Source organism: Thermobia domestica, chromosome 4 (genome assembly GCF_964235325.1).
Source record: "Thermobia domestica chromosome 4, izTheDome1.hap1.1, whole genome shotgun sequence".
Taxonomy (NCBI): Eukaryota; Metazoa; Arthropoda; class Insecta; order Zygentoma; family Lepismatidae; genus Thermobia; species Thermobia domestica.
The window spans coordinates 271,283,563-271,302,526 of NC_137457.1; the positions used below are offsets into that span (position 1 = coordinate 271,283,563).

At 34.3% G+C, this 18,964-nt stretch overlaps 1 protein-coding gene across 1 annotated transcript in view; it reads right to left on the reverse strand.

The window, feature by feature from the left end:
• LOC145683122 (uncharacterized) overlaps positions 1-12,438 on the reverse strand; it is a 29,711-nt gene extending 17,273 nt beyond the window's left edge. The window contains exons 1-2 of the mRNA XM_081754485.1: positions 12,362-12,438; positions 763-870 (exon numbers count right to left, since the gene is read on the reverse strand). Coding sequence (XP_081610611.1) covers positions 763-870; positions 12,362-12,398 — 145 coding nt within the window. The 5' untranslated portion in view covers positions 12,399-12,438. The remainder of the gene's footprint in view (positions 1-762; positions 871-12,361) is intronic.
• Positions 12,439-18,964: the final 6,526 nt, after the last annotated feature.

The window sequence follows — 18,964 nt, forward strand, 5'->3', positions numbered from 1 at the left end:
ATGCGTCCGATTCTTCCAAAGTAAAATTCTGGTCACCTTGAGGCTACGCTCATCTTCCAGAAAGCTACCCCCCCAAACGATTCTTCTGGATCCGCTAGCTCATAGCACATTGTACTTGAGTGCCATCCGTACTGGAATTTTAGTGATGTTTGTTTTGCCGTATACTGTATGAACTGTACACCGTAGCCTCGTTTCCTTCCACTTTCTCATTTCATCAATGCATACATCATCATCCACTTGCTTTAATTATGTTCTTTCTTAGTCTAAAATGGCATAATCGTTTGATGTTAAACTTAAGTATTTCATTGTATACTATCTATATGAAATACACACAGTTCTTGCCGTTTTTCCAGTAGATCAGCGCAACACGTGGTACTTTACAATTAGTAAGATTTATCGCCAAAACAAATGAAGCACATTAGGATTAACTATATCTTGATTTGGTAATTAATATTCGTTTAACATCAAATTTATTAGTCGGTGAACAAAACAATTTAAAATATAAAGCATTAAGACTTTTAATTAGCCTATAACGTACAGTAAGCCAAAATATAGCAGAGAAACAACTAGTACTTTTAATTGCATATTTTCCGTGTGCTAGCAACTTATTTTAGTAGCAGACACAAAGCAGTGCAGCGAGTGATAACTATTAACGCAACAGTTAACTATTAAGAACTTACTTTGGCGCACTGACAGGTTCGTCTTTCATTAAAAAAATAATAGATTAGGAATTAAATGTAGGATTACCTACCACATACTTACATTTGATAGCTTCTTCTAATGACATTGGCTTAATGTCGAAATTAACAGCACTTATGATTATTGCCATCAGAACAAGTATTAGTGTTACTTTGAAGCATACTTGACAATCTAAAATTATAAATAAATTAGATTAACTACCCTGTACACTTTTTGACAGACGTCTATTCGATCTATTACGTTATAAGACAGTATGTTGGTATTCATTTTTCTAATCAGTAAAAGTAAGTTATATTATTCTTGCTTATCTTTAGAAAAGAAAATGAAGTAGTTATAATTTTATTCTCTAAAAGGTTTCCCAGTAAACGAAATGGTGGTGTGAATTGAGCCCAATGACTCTGTATTACCCGAGGTGTGTTAAATTTTAACACAAATCTGGTATTACTTGAACTCCATCGTACATTGGAATTATACTTTTCTAAGTAAATCATACAAAATAAAAAGAAGATGTTTCCTTTCGACCAATCAACAAACACAATAACAAGCATACATAATAACACTGAAAATGTTAACTGTAAATAAAGCCTATATGATACATGCTAAAAAGGTTACATTAAGTGACAAAATTCACATAACGAAATTAAACATTATAATTATGTTCAATGAGAAACTTGCAACTGTAACTTCTCACTGAGAATTGTTCGCAGTTGTGGATCAAGATTTCCTAGTGAAAATTATCAGCAATGACTTGAAATGTTAATTACTTAGTTGTATTTGTAAATATTTTTATTTCATTTTGCAGATTTTCTTTTAAGTAGTTCTGAAAGTGGAAACAATGCAACTAGCAAAGTTACATAACTACAAGTAATTAAACTGTTTGAGTTGAAGACTCTCATAAAATTCCAGCAATAATGAATTAAACTTTTTTTTTCTAAAAGAAATATTGCTACGCTACAAATCATTCGTTTTCATGTAAAGTTTTGGGGCAAGGCAAGTATGTCATGGTTAAAAGAACTTTGAGAAAATCTTGATGTCGTTCGCAGTTGCATCAAAATCTTAAAACCAAGACTCAATATTTATTTTTAAAACATCCAAAGTTTCAATTCTAAAATCTACTGGAAATGGAGTTTAAGTTTGCTGATTGATTGTATTAAAATGCATGAAATCGTTTTATTCTGTTCGGATTGAAACAAAACAATTTCTTGTATAAAGTATCTATTATTTGTAGGTGTACAAATGAAGTAGTGGCAGGTTTTCCTCTTGTAAGTCGAATTTAATATCATTCATTTGTTTAATTAATTCCGAATAACATGTTATCTATAATAACTGTTCCTTGTTGTGTAACTTAACAAGAGGAAGATTGTTTTCATCCAAGAAACCTTCGATTATTAAATATAATATGGTATGTCACTTTTTCTAACTGTCTCTAGAATTAATGGTTTTGAGACACCGTCGTTTAATACGGCCTTTGATATGAGAGTAACGACACTTTTATTTCTCCACAAATGTTTTGTCACCGGCAGTAGTAATATACTCTTATTTTTCCATTAAAGATTGTTTATGTGAAAAGCATTTTCAAATTTAAAAACGTCTTCTTCAGTGACAGTGTTATGAATGTTGTAAATGTCAAGAAGCTCTTCATATGCTTCATAACATTTACCTATCCTTCGAATAAAATTTAGCACTTGCCCAGTATCTAAAAGGTGTGAACGCATCTAGCACAAAACAGAACCATCCTAAGGTCGATTTTTGTTAACCATATGAATTAATATACTCTTCGAGCCACAGAGTTTGCCGACAAACTGATGTTTGTAAGTAAATTGTTTTTTTTTCTGAAAATTTCTTCTGCTACTGCCATCACACAATCCTTGCTTAATTCGCGGTCATTTAAAGTATTTCCTATGTTTGACCACATAACGAATCACGCGAAAACTAGCATGAGTTGCTGCTAATTTTTCAGCGTACTTTCTAATAGAATTGCGGAGATTTCAATCCGCTTTTCAACGAGCCGTACTTTTTAAACCGTAAGTTTCCTGTAAAGGGATAATTTTGAGAATGTTTAGTCTCATAGTGAAGTTTTATATTGCGTTTCTTGGGGGCTGATAATGTTTTATTGCAAAATTACACAGTTTCCTTATTCTTATTACTTGCTAAACAGTAATTATTGATATCTTCATTGTTATTTAAATGTCCTGTATTTTCTATCTAGCTTTGGTTTCTTGTCCATACTTATGCAAATCCACAAAAATAAATCAGGTAACTTCGAATGAAAAGAATGCTAGTTAATACCAGTAGAAGCCGGGATTCTCAATAAGTAGAAACCGTTGGTTTTATCTATAACTGCGCTGTATTTTAGCCAAAAACTTATAATAAAAAATACAGTATTCGTTTTTCATATTGCACTTGTCATTCCGAACTCGAACTTTGGAACTGTCCATCTGTCGGTTGTCTCCTATATTTATATCACGCGGTCTCGGTGCGCAGAACATATTTGAAAATACTCGAAAGTACTCGAATCCTTCAGATAAACGATCACGGAGCAAAACGTATTCAGAATATGCCCAAGCTCAACTACAGGCTAAAAAATGATGCTGATACTTCGAGTAAGTAAGCATTTTGTGTAATTATGCCGCTAACCGCAATATGGTGCTGGCACTAGTATGTCGTTATTATGGTTTAGTTAGGTTTTGATAATTGTGATTTATTGGGAAGGTAGTTAGGTTAAAAGTTTGAAGATCCCCGAACATCATAATAATACCAATTCTTACACGTCAAATTTACAATTTATTTGATAACAAAAAGTTAGCTTTGTAAGTGTTAATGTTTAAGATAACACGATGTAAGTTTCTGAACATTTGGTGTTTCCTTTTATATTTCGTTCTATTTTTGTAGAAATAGATTACGATCCATCATCATTGTATGCGTATCAATGATGTAACTACTTGCGTAAAGCACCTGTCAACTTATATTAGTCTAAAGGTCAGAGCAAAGGAAGGAACTGTGTACGGAAGAATTGACCATGAATTTTGAAAAGAAAATATACGGTAATTTAACAATTGTATTAAGGTATTTTTGCTCATTTTACTATTATAAAATATTCCTTTACCTCAAGAAATTTAATAAGTTACTACCAAAGCCTAATTAATATAATTGTAATAGCAACTTGTGACGAGACCTCCCATCAACTAGTTCAAAGAACGACCAAACAATGAAACCCTTTTAGTTAGTTGTTGTAATTACCAAATACTCCACGCGCAGTAAAAGTAGAATATGACTTTATACCTCAAGTATCTTATATTACCCAGTCGTACAATCAGCTATTGATACAATCAGCTAGTAATAGTTTAAGTGTAGTTGTAACATAGAATATGGAAATTCGATTTCTGCTATTGAATGGAAATCAAACCTTTAGAGGGCCTATCTGGTTGCAACGATGTGAACAGACTTTGGAGAAGATTACTGACATTCAGAGCAAATACAGAAGAAATTATGTAAATTCTATATTCCAAAAGCAAAATGTCCTAAAATGGATGGAACATAGTCGAAAGAAAGCACGAAACATTAGCGTTAGTCTCAATGGAAAATCAATGACAAACAAATAATTCCTCCACTTATCTCAAAAATCGAAAGAAAAAGATGGCTGAAAATCAGCTTAAATATAGAAGAAACTATGTAGATTCTATATTTGAAAGGCAAATTGTCCTAAATTAGATGGAACGTAGTCAAAAAGCACGAAACATTCGAGTCAACGGAAAATCAATGACAAACAAATAATTTCACCATTTCTTTCAATAACCAAGAGAAAGATGACAGAAATTCAGCTTAAATATAGAAAAAAGTATGTAGATTCTACGTTTAAAAACAAATTATCCTCAAATGGATTGAACATAGTAAGAAAAACATAAAACTTGAACATTAAAGTAAAGATAAACCAATGAACGAAATGAAGTCTTCCACATATCTCAAAAACTATAGTAAGGAGATGGATAATTGACAGCTTATAGCAAAGACATAATGAAGAGCTTAAAACGATGAAGAACACTTAAAGTAAATATGGATAGAACATTGTCAAAAGTCAAGTTTGAGTAAAACCAATAATAATGACAAAATATATGCATCTTCAAATTACCCAAGCCGCTTCACGCGGAGGTAAAGTGCTTGAAATATCTCACGATTGGATTTGGAATCTTCAGACTCGATTTAGCACCTACATGACTTTTGACCTGATCACGGGACGCAATATGGTCCTTATGGCAAACCAGATATGCCCTTTAGACTATTGTGAAAAATTTGTTTTAAATGATAAATAGTGTTTTACATATGTGTGTGTGTTAATATTTAAATAATTTAGTAATATTATTGAATTTGGATATTTAACTTTTCTGTTTAACGGGATATCAAACATTTGAACATAGAGGTTATTTAATAAATAAAGATACTACTGAGGAACTTTTACTGGAATAGTTACTGAAAATTTACAGCAATGTGCAGTTTCTAATAAACTTCCTCACTACGATTTATGTTAACTGCACAAAAAGTATTATTTTTAGACAATGTGAAGTTGACGTAAAGAAATAAAGAATGAAAAGCTATATAATAAAAATATCCCTTGATTATTATTTGTTATAGTTTCGGAAGCTTCGTAATGAGTGATTACATAGAAGGTTCATCTTTCCATATTAAATTCGATTCCGGGGAAATAAACTTATTGCACAATGCTAGGCCTAGGCCACTGCCTTCCACACGTTTATACGTAAATTTAATTTAATATTGATAATTATTTGTGATAAGCAGCTTTCGTTTCCCGAATTACCTTAGGTTTTGTTTCTGAAATTTAAATTTGCTGATTAGAAACTTACTATATCTTTTTTAGTATTTTTTACAAATACATTTTTTTTTACTAGAGATGCGATTGGAAATTAAGCTCGTTGTGTGACAGTGAGTAGATCCTGCTGTTAGAGTTTGCGTATGTTCCCTATCCAGTTATATTTGTAATAAAAGGTAAAAACTATTAAATCTTAAGGGAGAGGTGATGGGCAGAAAACATAATTATATATGTTTCGATTACACATAACACAGTGAAATACGTAAAAGTAACCAAGAAAATTTTGTTGCTTTATTACTCGTCACATTCGAACATCGATATGTCACCAAACACTACCTGAAAGATAAAAAGGAGTCCCATCAGCATTGAAAACCTTCTACGAACGTTATGGAAGGCCATGGATTCCTTAGCGGTAGAACTTGGTGGGCCGTGAAGCATAGAAAGTTTCAGTTTTTCTGTTTAGCATTTTGAACTTCTACTAGGAATTTGAACTGTCGTCCTCTAAGGTGATTGTACAAGTATTGGAACATGTGATAATTGGAAGATGCAATGTCCGGAGAGTATGGCGGATGCAATAGTGTTTCCCATCCAAGGCGTAGAATAGTGTCCCGACCTATTCTAGCCACTTGGGGCTTAGCGTTGTCCTGTAACCGGAAGATCCCTTTGCGATTCAGAAGTACTGGCTCCAGAGTTTTGAGTTTTCCTTGAACACCGCTCAACTGCTGACGGTACACAGTTGCGTTGATGCTTTGACTAACTGGCAGCAGTTTCCGATATACGATGCCGCGAGCAGTCCACCAAACACAGGAGGACCTTCGTCTGGTGCGGTCCCGGTTTCGGCTGTTTTGGAACCCGTTCATTGGATACTAACTAATGTTGACGGCCCCGTGGAGCTTCGTACAGGACTCACTTCTCATCACATGTCAACAATCTGTCCCGAAGTGGCTCCTTCCTCAGACGAGACAGCAGAGAAACACAGGTGTCTGTTTGCGTTGCCTTCTTGCCCGGAAACAAATCATGTGAGACCTATCAACCCAACTTATAGTGCGCTTCTCAAGTTGATAGAGGTGCTGCCGAATTACTTTTCTACTCACACTGTATTGTAATCTCAGTTCCTCACATGTTTGGCCACTGTTTGCCTCAATTGCTGCCTGAAGATCTTCATTTTGTATATGTTTTGATCTCCCGGCACTTGGTGTGTCTTCTAGTGTTTCGTCACCGTCTTTAAACTTGTTGAACCATCACTGCACTGTCCGCGTAGTGATGACACCCTCACAAAAGGCCTGGCATATCTTCTGGCTCGCTTCAGCGGCGTTTGACCCCAGTTTGAAATCGTACAGCATACACACCCTTACGGCGCTCTGTGGAGGTCCTATGCTCACTCTGTCCTTACGAAAGCTCACGTTATAACTGAACTGCCACTACCAGGTAATATGTTGGATATACCCACAACTTACCTTCGCCTTGTCTCCATTCGCATTCAACTCACGGTGTGAAGTCCAATTGACCTCCAGAAAAAGCGACAGAAATTTCTTGGTTACCTTTATATATTGCCTATTAAACGTTATAACAACATCATTGTAGGCTTTTAATGCGGATAGTATGCTTCTATATTGTGCGTCCTTTCCCTTCGACAAGCATCTTTGCAATAAAGCTTTGTCGATTAAGCTAAAGAAGTGAACAGTATACGCTTAAATGTTTTTAGCATATCTGTTTCTCCTTTGAATTTAGGAAATTTTTTAAGATCCCTTGGTTTAATAGTATTTCTTTTGTACAGATTGTGTTAATTGATGCTGTTTTCTTATTTTGGTTATATTTTCTTGTAGTCTACTCTCAGTATTATCTCCCAGAACAGAACCCGTCACTGGTATATATCTTCTCATGGTATTATCATTCTATTATGGATTCAGTTCATAAATTATCTCATCTCTTTATCTCATATCTTTGTTTGTTTCGTCTATACATACCATTGACTCATTGAATGTGTTTCTATTTCAGTTATCACTATCAGATTACTAATAGAAAAATTTGTTGTATTAATATTTACTCTCGTCGTAGTAGCAGTAGAGATTGTGACAGAGCTAGTTACAGTAGGAAAAGTAGGTATTGTATGGTGTAGAACATAAATAGATTAATATTGCCTCACATCAGTGTTGCCTGGTCGAGATTAATTAAACTCGTACATAAACGGCTGCAATTCTATTCCGTTTTAATTAATTTTTTAAGGCGTGGTAATGTATAATTTAAGGAGTTGGATGTCTGGTAGTTCTAAACTGGACAAAAACGATTGTCCTATGTACATATATATACAGTATATAAATAACATTAATCCTAATCACGTACCATAATTAGGTAGTAGAAAATATAATTACAGTTTAAATATCTATGAGCGAAAGTTTGTTTGAAATAGTACAAACCTCTGATAGGTGCCCAATGGAAGGCTGCCTGAAACCAACTTCCGTTCACAGATACAAAGGTGTATTAACTTAAAACGGAGCAGAACTGCAGCTCTTTATGTGCGAGTTTCATTAATTCGACCAGGCTACCCTCATGTGAGGTCCTAGGTATACAACAAACCCACATACTACAGTCGCAAACAAACGTGAGTTCACCAGCCAAGCTTATAATCTGTGATTTAGCATTGCTTCACTACTTCAATTTATTTTTTTAATGTTTTCTTTATTTTATATAAATCTATTTATATTTTTGTTAGTTTGCGTACACACTACATGTCAACAAAATAATTCCAAGTCTGATATTAAAGTTTGTTTAACCGAATGTTTGTAGAAAACTTTTGAAAACGACAGTTGACTAAATTAAATTACGATTTAACACGTGATTGTGCACTGCAAATAATAATTAAAGCACTATTTAAACATTTAAAAAATTATTTTGTTCAGAAAATGAGTAAAACAATACTTAAAGTGCTCTACTTATTTGAAAAGCACTAATACTGAAACCTTTGTTCTAGTAGAGTATATTACATTTACAATGTTTCTTATCATCCAATATATTGGAAACAAATTTATGTTATGTTTTTTCGATATAGTTTACGACGTAGTTTAAAACCAAAATTATGACTACTTTCATTTGGTCCAACGATAAGATTGTAAAAAGAGTTTACAGATGATAATATACTTTAATGAGATGTGCGAACTCGTGAGTAGGGTTCTCTGGCTCAACCAACCACAACCTCAATAATTGAGAGTGCTAGCGCGTTTGATCATAAGCGCTAAGTAAATCAGTAATACTTAGTGAGTAGTTATGTACTATATTTGGTAGTAGTCGAGCCAGGATCTAAGTCCAACAAAACGCAATCCCTAATATAAGAAAATGAGCAAGAGTGAATACGATTCTCATCATAGCGAGTCCTAGACTTTGGAAATGCGAGCCTACTGAGCCAAATTTATATTAAATCAGACTATCATCAGTCTTATTGAGGACAGTGAACCCAAGCTCAGGGAGTACAGATGTGAGCCTCTGAGCACGAGGCCCTTTAAAGAGAGTGAACTTAAGCACGTCAGTAATCTCAAACTGAAACGTTATAAAAATCCCATCTTGAGAAGGAAAAAGTACTAGTTTTCCTTGTAATTTCACATGTTATACTAATTACAACACTTTTAAATTATTAAAATGCGTTCCTGTTTGTTTTTTCCAGCATGTGAACTGTTTTTCGTAATATTGATTCACCATGTTTAGCAGACAACTGAGTAGTATAAACTTATTCTTATGTTTATTGAAAATGACAAGAGAAAACGTTAAAAGAAATAACTCATCTTTTGCTATGAGCATACAGTGTCTTTTTAGTTGAGGGTCTAACTCTAATGGCCTATAATTAACTCCCTGCTCATTCCATTCCATTCTAATGCCTTATAGGTTTAAGAGACAGGTAATTAATAAAAGTGAAATTATTTTTGTGCTCTCGTACCAGGAATCGAACCCAGGATCGTTTGCACCAAAGATGTGCTCATTAGCCACCAAATAAGCGGAGAAGGCTAATACAATATTGTGAGCGTGTGGCCCCCCTCACTCCCATTCCATTTTATCTTCCCAGTTTTTCTTGGCTGAATTGGAATAAGGCTCCATGTACTGTACGTTGACGCAAATTGTGTTTTAGTTTTATCTTTTTCTATGGGTTGGCAGTGCTGTGAGTGGTGACTTGTATTTCCTGTTGACCGAACAAAAGGGATGTGATGTGATAGTGATGTTACGAAATATAGTGCCAGTGACTCAAATGTAATCATAAAATGTTTTTATTAATTTCAATATTTTAATTATGATATGTTAATGGCGAAATCATTTAACGCCTTATGATATATATATTTCTTGTAAACAATACTGCTTATGGAAATTTTTTAAAATAATCCTCTGGTGTGACTAGCGCAAGCTTACCGACGCTAGAGAGAGAAGGCGGGAACGTGTGTGTGTGCTAGAAGACGCCATCAGAAAGGAATGATGTAAAACGACTCAGCAAAGAAATCCGTCGTTTATTTGGTCATCACTTACGATATTGTATTCAAATATGTACGAGTGAAGTGTGGAACTTATATCATTTCGTCACATACATATGTCAATGTAAATTACAATGAAAACGCTTCAAAATAACTTAATTTGTCTACGATTGAAGACGCCACGTCGTATCAGTTCCTTGTAAAGGTTACTCTTTTAGAACAAATACCAAGTCCATTGCTGAGTTTTGCTCATATTAGCAATGAAATAACGTAAGTAAAACAAGGAATAAATTTACTTCTTCAATTGTTCATCAGCGCACCACAAGTAATTTTATAGTCGACTATCCAGCCGTACAATGGAAATTGGAGTTATTCAAGGAAATTTGAAACCTATTCAAAATTGGGAAGAAGAATCCAATAAGTTATTGCCCTCCTAAATAGTCCACCAACCCTCCTCTTCTCTTTGTGAAATCCCCAGAATCAAAGTGTTGTGTGAAGAAGTGCTCAGTGATTAACGTGTGTAAAATAATCATTTCTATTGTCACGCAATGAGGCGGCTTCGTCGTCATATCATATTTTGAGTTGATCTTTTAAAATTCCCTTTTTTATTTTTTTATTTTTTTATTCTTTTATTAATAAATACAAGGGCTTAAATTCACTATGTTCATACGATAAGAGAAAAATCTAAAATACAAAACTTCTAAAGGTGTCAACGATAATCATATTAACAAAATGCAGTAGTAAGTATGTATATGAAAAGTGTAACGTTTTGTGCTTGAGTAAAACCATTTCTGTGTATATTTCTTGTTTTCAGTTGTAATCCATGTTTCTCGCATCGATCACTACCAGAACGGTAAGAATTCTGTACTTAATATCATTGCACTTGAGTGTATGCGAAGCAGGCGTGTCACTGAAGGTGGGTACGCGCGTATACAACTTTGGTTCGGACTGATCTCAAGTTGCAATCTGGTGCAGTTCCAAATACGAGTTCTAACCACTAAAATCACTATTATTAAGGCGTACCGAACAAGATTCGAACTCAGAAGGTCATGAGAGTGTCTTCCCGAAAGAGAACAAGCGAGAATCGAACCCCGCATGCTATAAGAATGGCCTTCCCGAACAAGAACACGAACCACTCGTGTTATAATATCTGAGTCACGAGTTTGTGCTATCACTTTGTGCTGAACTGAAACTAAAAATATATTAAAAATTTTAAACTACTTATATTCATCGTGATCAACAATGAAATTCTGCGATGAATTTATTCTGTATTTACCTGCCACACTTTTTTCTTTCACAAAGTGGTGTAATTCAGCATTTAGAGACCATTTATCGTGTCTGGGATTCCTTTCCCAAGCTTTTGTATTACGTTAACGTTAATTTTTCAAACAAAAAAAACGGCCGAACGAAAATATTGGTAAATGCATAGCCAGGTGCAAAAAAGTACCACTACTAATGTGTGAAGTATCCTAGTTATGTTTAGAAGTTGTTTCTACCTGTATACACATTGTTCACTTGTACATCTTGATCCCGTTCAAGACAATTTTTGACATTTTAAACTATCACCAAACTTAATTTCTTAAAATCATCCTAGGAATGCTGAATGTGTTCTTTTATTTCTCGAGTTGTAGGTTCTTTCATCGCAGCAATTTCACGAACTAATTTACATCGACTAATATTAGTTCTATATAATATTTAAACCGGTTGACACCAAGTAGTGACACTTTGTATGATTGCTCTATTACACTGTAAAAAAATTTAAAAAAGCATTTAAACACTTTTAGAACATATGTTGAGGGGGAAATATGTCAAATATGTGTTTATGAAGTGTGTTTCGCGTGTCCAAAAATATTCACTCTCCGAAAACAGTATCCAGTATAACATATTTAAAACATTTCTTCTCTGTAAACACTTCGAAAACAAAATGATGACATACATTTTGCATATTTTGTACATACGCCTGGGACATACTTGGAGAACACAATATCTACAAGGGATGAATATGTATAATCTGGAGGTGTTTAATGAGTGTCGGTAATATGTACAGTGTCCTACTGTGGCTAAAAGTAGTTTCTGTATTTTTTACAGTGTACATAAAACTAATAACAAAACAGGACCCATGTTGACTACCTATTTCATCTTACCTTCAAACGACCTTGAGAGTACAAGAATGTCTAATAACAAAATTTGAAAGCCAAAATTCTTTAAATTACTTATTTCTGCGAATATTCCAGATTCACTACTTCAGAAATTGTGTAGATTTATTGCCATACAATGTAGCCGAAGTATTTGCTTGAAGTTATGCAAAGATATGTACGTAAGTATAGCACAAGAAGAAAATATTGTGTTGAACTTTCGAACAACAAAATAGAGGAATGAAACTCACACATGCGACTGTCTCCTGAGTAAAACCAGAAGAACATTTTATGCAATTAAACAAAAGTTTACGGAGAATTAATTTACTGAACAAGTTTTAAAATAACAGCTATCAAGCACAATGAATTTATGGGTAATAAAATATCAGTGTACGAGTTTCTCAAGCAAATGAAGTTTCAATGTTACTTTAAACATTCTAATGGACAAAAACGTTGTTATATTTAAAGGCAAATTCATATATTCATGAGAAATATTCCGTATTTGTGTTGTTGTTTTTTTTATATAAGAAGCTTCTTAAGAAAATACAATTGAAAAGTATACCAAACCATTTTAATTGCAAATATATTTTTATTTCTACGTGTTAAACGTAAATCATTCACTACATTATAATATTGTAAAATAAATCATTAGAAATATTGGACAGTAACAAAACATTTCTCCTTCAATATTTCTAAGATTATATTTTTTTTTTAATTTTTCCTTTACCTGAGTAGATTAATCCAAATTTAATTTTCATTTTATATTAATTAATGATTTTAAAATATTCCCCTTTTCCAACTTGAAATATTAGTTCCTTTTAATGTTCTGCACGAAAGCATGTTCTACTCCATTTACCATCCAACCTACTCGACGATACAATACGGTATTTTCCTCCTTTAAGAGAACAGCAGTAGGAAAGCCAGTTTCTTTCCCCTACAAGCAGGAGTAAAGGCGAGGGAGAACGTGGGGGACACCGTTCCCCACTTAAAATAGATCTATGGCATCCCCACTTTCTAAACAATTACAATGCACAGAGATATGCATGGGAGACGGTGTGACGTCATTCGTCCCCCTACCTTTTTAGATGCATTTTTACCTCTGCCTACAAGAATCTAAACTTTACCTGATGTATGGTTAACTGGCAAAATGAGCGGAAGTCAAAGAATGAGAACCAGCATGAGGGATACTAGGTATAAGTGGACTGTGCAGTTATTGTTTCATTTCACAAATAATCACTTGTACATTCGAGTCAACTTTCGTCAGATAGATGTCACCAAAGATGGTTTTAGAGAACAATTTGAATAGAGTGGGACTAGAAACTAACATTTGGAAAGTACTGGGAATCTTCATTGAGCACGATAGGATATATGATCTCGGGGTAAACTTCGAGGCTCTGCGGGGAAAAAAAATACTTTTGCGTTCGCCCCATGATATCGTGACTGGATGTCATTTTGAGTTATTATAATGTCAGAAGTCAGATTCCTTCTAAAGGAGCCCCCTTTAAAAAAATGTGTTTTAACATCTTGATTTCTTTCCTCCTATTTGAAAAAGAATGATTTTTTGTCCACGGCATTCTATTGTCTATAGATAACGAGTGTAACAAGTTACATGACTATATCATCCATTTTAGTGTTAATTTTTAAAATCTCGAGCAACATTGTCTTAAATGCTATCCGTTTGCACATTAAGTTATCGTACTTTCGGTGTTCGTTACATCCTACAGTAATTTGAATTTTCCAACTACATGTAGACATTTGTTTGTGTCTTTCTTAGGTCATAAAATAATTATCTTACTATAGTGCAAAACAGCAAAAGAAAATGCTTATGGTCTTCAAATTTGTACCATAGAACTCGTTACGAAACACTTCTGCGTGTTCGCACGATGCTGAAGAAAAAAAAAAAAACATAGCGCAAGCAATAGAGCACCCTCAAACTATTTATAAGGTAGATGATACATGCTTATATAAAACCACATGAACTCACTCACCGACATAAAATAACGGATATTTCCATTCGACATGGAGAGTTGAAATTTGGCATCATTGTCACTTTTTGGAAAAATTGTGAAAATGTAATATATTTAAATTTTAATTGATCTAAAGGAGAATGAAGAAATTTTTAATGTTATTCATATACGCCTCTTTTTTACCTATAATTTCCTTTTTAGGTACTTAGAATTGGAATAAAAACTTGAAATTCGGTATGTTAATAGTTTTCTACAGGAATATTTAACAAAACCACTAAAAATAAAAATTTCTAACTTCCGAGTGGTTTTACAGAGAACTGGAAGATCTTCCGCATGTTATTTATATGGGACATCTTGTACACAGTGTTGGCAACAACCTCCGAAGAAAATAGGCTAGATGACCTTAAGAAATAAGCTTCTTTTTTTTAACAGAAAAATGTCTAGATTATGAACTGCTAACCTATAACCTACATTGTAGATGTTAACCCCTTTTTTGTGTGTAGGATTGTGAGTTATAGTAAAATTTGAAATGTTGAATTTTCTTCGCTGAAGACTAACAAGAAACATACATGACTTTAAATTACAATAAAATCCATCAACAACTCATCTCTTTTGTGAAAGTCAACAGCCATATTATCAGTTAATTTGAAATAAGTCATCATCGATGACGTCACACCTAACCGAGACACTGGAACTGGATGCATCATCGTTTGGATTGTGGATTGGTTGTGTTGGTGTCAGGGGCGGATCCAGGACGGACTTCTAGGGGAGGGGCGATGGCTTGTAATACTGCTACTTAGATCTACTTTTAAGAGCTCCAAACTCTGAGATGGGTTTGATTTATATATTTAAAATAAAAAAGTTTGCTCTTCTGGGGGACGATCGCCTCCTGTATCCGCCCCTGGTTGATGTAGACTGCCATTGTCCCAATTTTCAGGAGTACTTCTTTCGGCAGATCATAGTCCTTATAAACACTCCTTATTTCTCCGTACACCCGCATGAATAATCATGATTGCATCGAGAGTTTTCAAACTAATTAGATATCCCATTTATTTTCTTTAATAAACTTTGGCGCGGGAGACCCGCGGGAGCTCATGTGGTTCGGATTCCACGTTAACCAGTGGGTCCACGTCTCATATAGCCTCGCTGCTGAACGAGACATTAAATTCAAAATCAACTCATTCCTTTAATAAACAAATACAATCTCTGTGGCTAGAAGAATCGAACAGGTTACTAAATTTGTATTAGTAACCTTTCATTCTTGCAATGAAATGCAAGTTAAATAATTAAAAAGTAGCAAACGGGGCCCTTACTAAAGCGACATTAAAATTCTTTTTGAGTCTATAAGTATTAAGTAGTTGTAAATCTGTAGGTGGAGAGAGATAAATTAGAATGAAAAACAAGTGTTCGTTGCGTAATAAAACATCCTCTGTCTAGAGAAATCAATTAATGTGATAATATATAATGACAAATAGGCTATTTTTTAAAGGCTATTTTCAAAGAAAAAAGTATTTTTAGAATTAATTCACGGCTAATGAAAAAGGTAAAAATGGGAAAAGAGCATCATAATATAAGCGATATTTCAGGCTATAAGCATCTCGTAGATTTCTATGGCTAAATGCCTCTCCAAATAGGCTAGATTTAGCGAAAAAAAGAGGCTAAATTGGGATCACTGCTTGTACAATCCAAAATTATTGGGCACTTACTGTAGGGCTACAATGATTAAATTTGGCATGATTGTAGCCTTCCAGAACTAACCTACAGGAAAATTGCCAAAAGTGAATATTTTTAATTTTTAAGGGGTCTAAAGGGGATGAAGAAATTCCCGATTGTATTTAAATGGGTCTTTTTTGGACCTATAACTTCATAATTTACGTACTTAAAATTGGAATTAAAACTTGAAATCTGGTATGCTTGTTAGCGTTACGTAGTAAATCAGCAAAACTGAAAATTTCTGATTTTATCGTGGTTTTATGGGAACTGAAAAAAAAAATTCCATGTTATTTATATGGGACATCTCCGCCACTCTAAAATCTTTAGGCACTTCTTGTAGGGCTACGATAATTAAGTTTAGTATGATTGTAGCTTCCGTGACTAACCCCGAGGAAAATTGCCAAAGTGATTTTTTTTATCCTTAGGACTGTAAGGGGGGGATGAAGGAATTCCCCATGTTATTTAAATGGACGTTATTTTAGACCTACAATTCTTGCGTTTGTGTACTTGGAATTAGAATGGAAACTTGAAATTCGGTATGATTGTACGCTTTTTTGTCAGCGTTACCTAAGTAAATCGCAAAAAAATGTAAAGATGTTCAATTTTAATGGGGTTTATGTGCAATTGAAAAATCTTTCCCATGTTATTTATTTTAGGACATTTCCTACACCCCAAAGTAAAAATGTTCAGGTGTAGAGTGATGAAATTCGGCATGATTGTAGCCTTTCGGGCCTAATACACAGGAAGATTCCCAAAACTGGATATGTTTAATTCTTAAGGAATCTAAAGGTGAAATCAAAAATCTCCATGTCATTTGAATGTGCGTTTCCTTGGGATACAAAATCTTATATTTTAGGTAGTTGAAATAGGACAAGAAACTAGATATTCCGTAGAATTATGGGTTTAAAAGGTGGGGGCCGTAGGCTGAGGTAAAACTAGTATAACGGAACTTACCAACTGTTATTTGTATATTCAATTGTAATGTGAAATATTAAAGCAAATGCACTAACGCTAGGACCAAGCCACATGTTGGTTTGTTGGTTGGATTGGGGTTTAGCGTCCTTTTCAGAATCGAGTGTATATAAGACGCTAATCTACAACTTAATGTGGATCCGAACCACATGAACTTTCACGAGGATCAAACCCGGGTCCCCAAGCTACATACTATAAATATATAGCCACGAGAGAGTCCGCCAAGGTAACTGGAATCCTAGGATCAGAACGATTCCGAAAGATAGACTTCTGCGTAAAAAAACAGTGTACTCAGAAATATATGTATGGTTATTATTGTTATGTGAGTATATACTTACGCTATAATATGTATATATTGTATTGCTGTGGCTATGACGTGCCTGCATGCGATGGAATTTTATTACATGAAATCATTAACAGAACATGATACCAACTACCCGATTTAGTATCTTTAAAAGGACAGACGATGACCATTCAAATACAAGAAGAAAACGATGACGATGGGAAAGTCACCCTTTTGATTTAGTGGCTACAGTGAGGCGGAAAACACTGCACGTATCATGGTGGTTCAGATTCTAACTTAAATTAAGTTTAGCTTCGGCTCTAAGAAACAACACTAAACTTCAACAACAAACAAAGCAAAGCAAATATATAGATTGTATATTTAAAAATTTCAAAACTACCATAAACGTGTACATAATTAAAATTACAAGCTAATTTTAATCAATAATTTAACAGGCATGCTTACTTGAATCTTTTTCACTCTTTTCCCATATATAGTGTTTTACAACTATTTGTTAAGCAACAGTTTAAGAGTTACGTTTATCTAAATTCCATCCACTCCTTTATTGTGTTATTCCTGAACTATAGGTTGAGTATGTAGTGCGTTCCACGAATAACACTAAGGCCCGTCTCCTGAAGAAATCAAGGCAAATAGAAACATGAAACTTTTTGTAACTACAAGGGATATAAAAGACAACATTATGCTGACATGGAGAACCCCAAGAGGTGCGCTCAAGGGGGTTACGGGGGTTACGGGGGTTACGGCAAAATTTTAAATAACAATCTCTACCGTGTCGTTCCTCGTTTGAAAGCCAATGACGTGTAGAGAAATGTTTTTGAAACTGCTTGTTGCTATCGTGTCTCTATCCATCATGGCTCCAATCCGTAAGTACCCCTTAGGACCCCTCTTGGGGGAATCTCCTTATCAGCATAATGTTGTATTTTATGTCCCTTGAAGGTTACAAAAGGATTCATGTTTCTATAGTACTTCGACCGTATTTACGGATGGCCGCCATGCTGGATAGGGACACGATAGCGACATGTAGTTTCCAAAACTGGTCTCTACACGTGATTACCTTTCAAACGAGATAACAGACGGTGGGGTTTGCTATTTAAAATTTTGTAATCCTTCCCGGAATTCCCTTGAGCGCAGCTCATGGGGGGTTCTCCATATCAGTATAATATTTTCTTTTATATCCCTTGAAGGTTGTTAAAGTTCTCATGTTTCTATCAGCCTTGATTTCTTCAGGAGATAGGCCTTAGTGTTATTTGTGAAACACACTGTATATAGTTTCACGGAAATCTATTCCCAAGAGAGAAAAGAAGAGTTAAAGGATATTTTCTTCATTTAACACATAGAGAATATGGGGAGCAGAAACTTGTAACTTTACACGCATTTTCTCATTGAATAGTAAGTTAAGGATGTGGCAAGGTTTAAGAAAAAGGAAAGAAGAGGGCTTCGCGAGCCTTTTTCTGAACATTTTCTGCCGTTCATCTGATATTTGAAACTATTTGGCGTAGGCAAATGGAATTGTGCACTAGAATTCTTCTCAGAGTTTTGAATATTGATGAAATTAGATTTTTTGAAATTCGAAATATAAGTATAGAAAGGTTAAATATTTCTTGGTGTAGAAAGTTGGAAGTTTCCACTAATATTATCTTTATATCCTATATTGTATGTAACTGCAGCTCATACTATTTGCATTAGGTTGATTAATAAGTCCTATGGTTATTGCAAATTTCTGTTGATGCGCTCAGCGTACAAATACGATTTTTTATACTATACATTTGGGATACTGCATATTAATATCTAACTTGGCTAATTTGGCTGTTTCAAAACTCCAAGGTGATTTTGAAGAAAATATATTTAGATGCGATTGTTTGAGGATTTACATAACTCCACCGAATCAAATTTATATA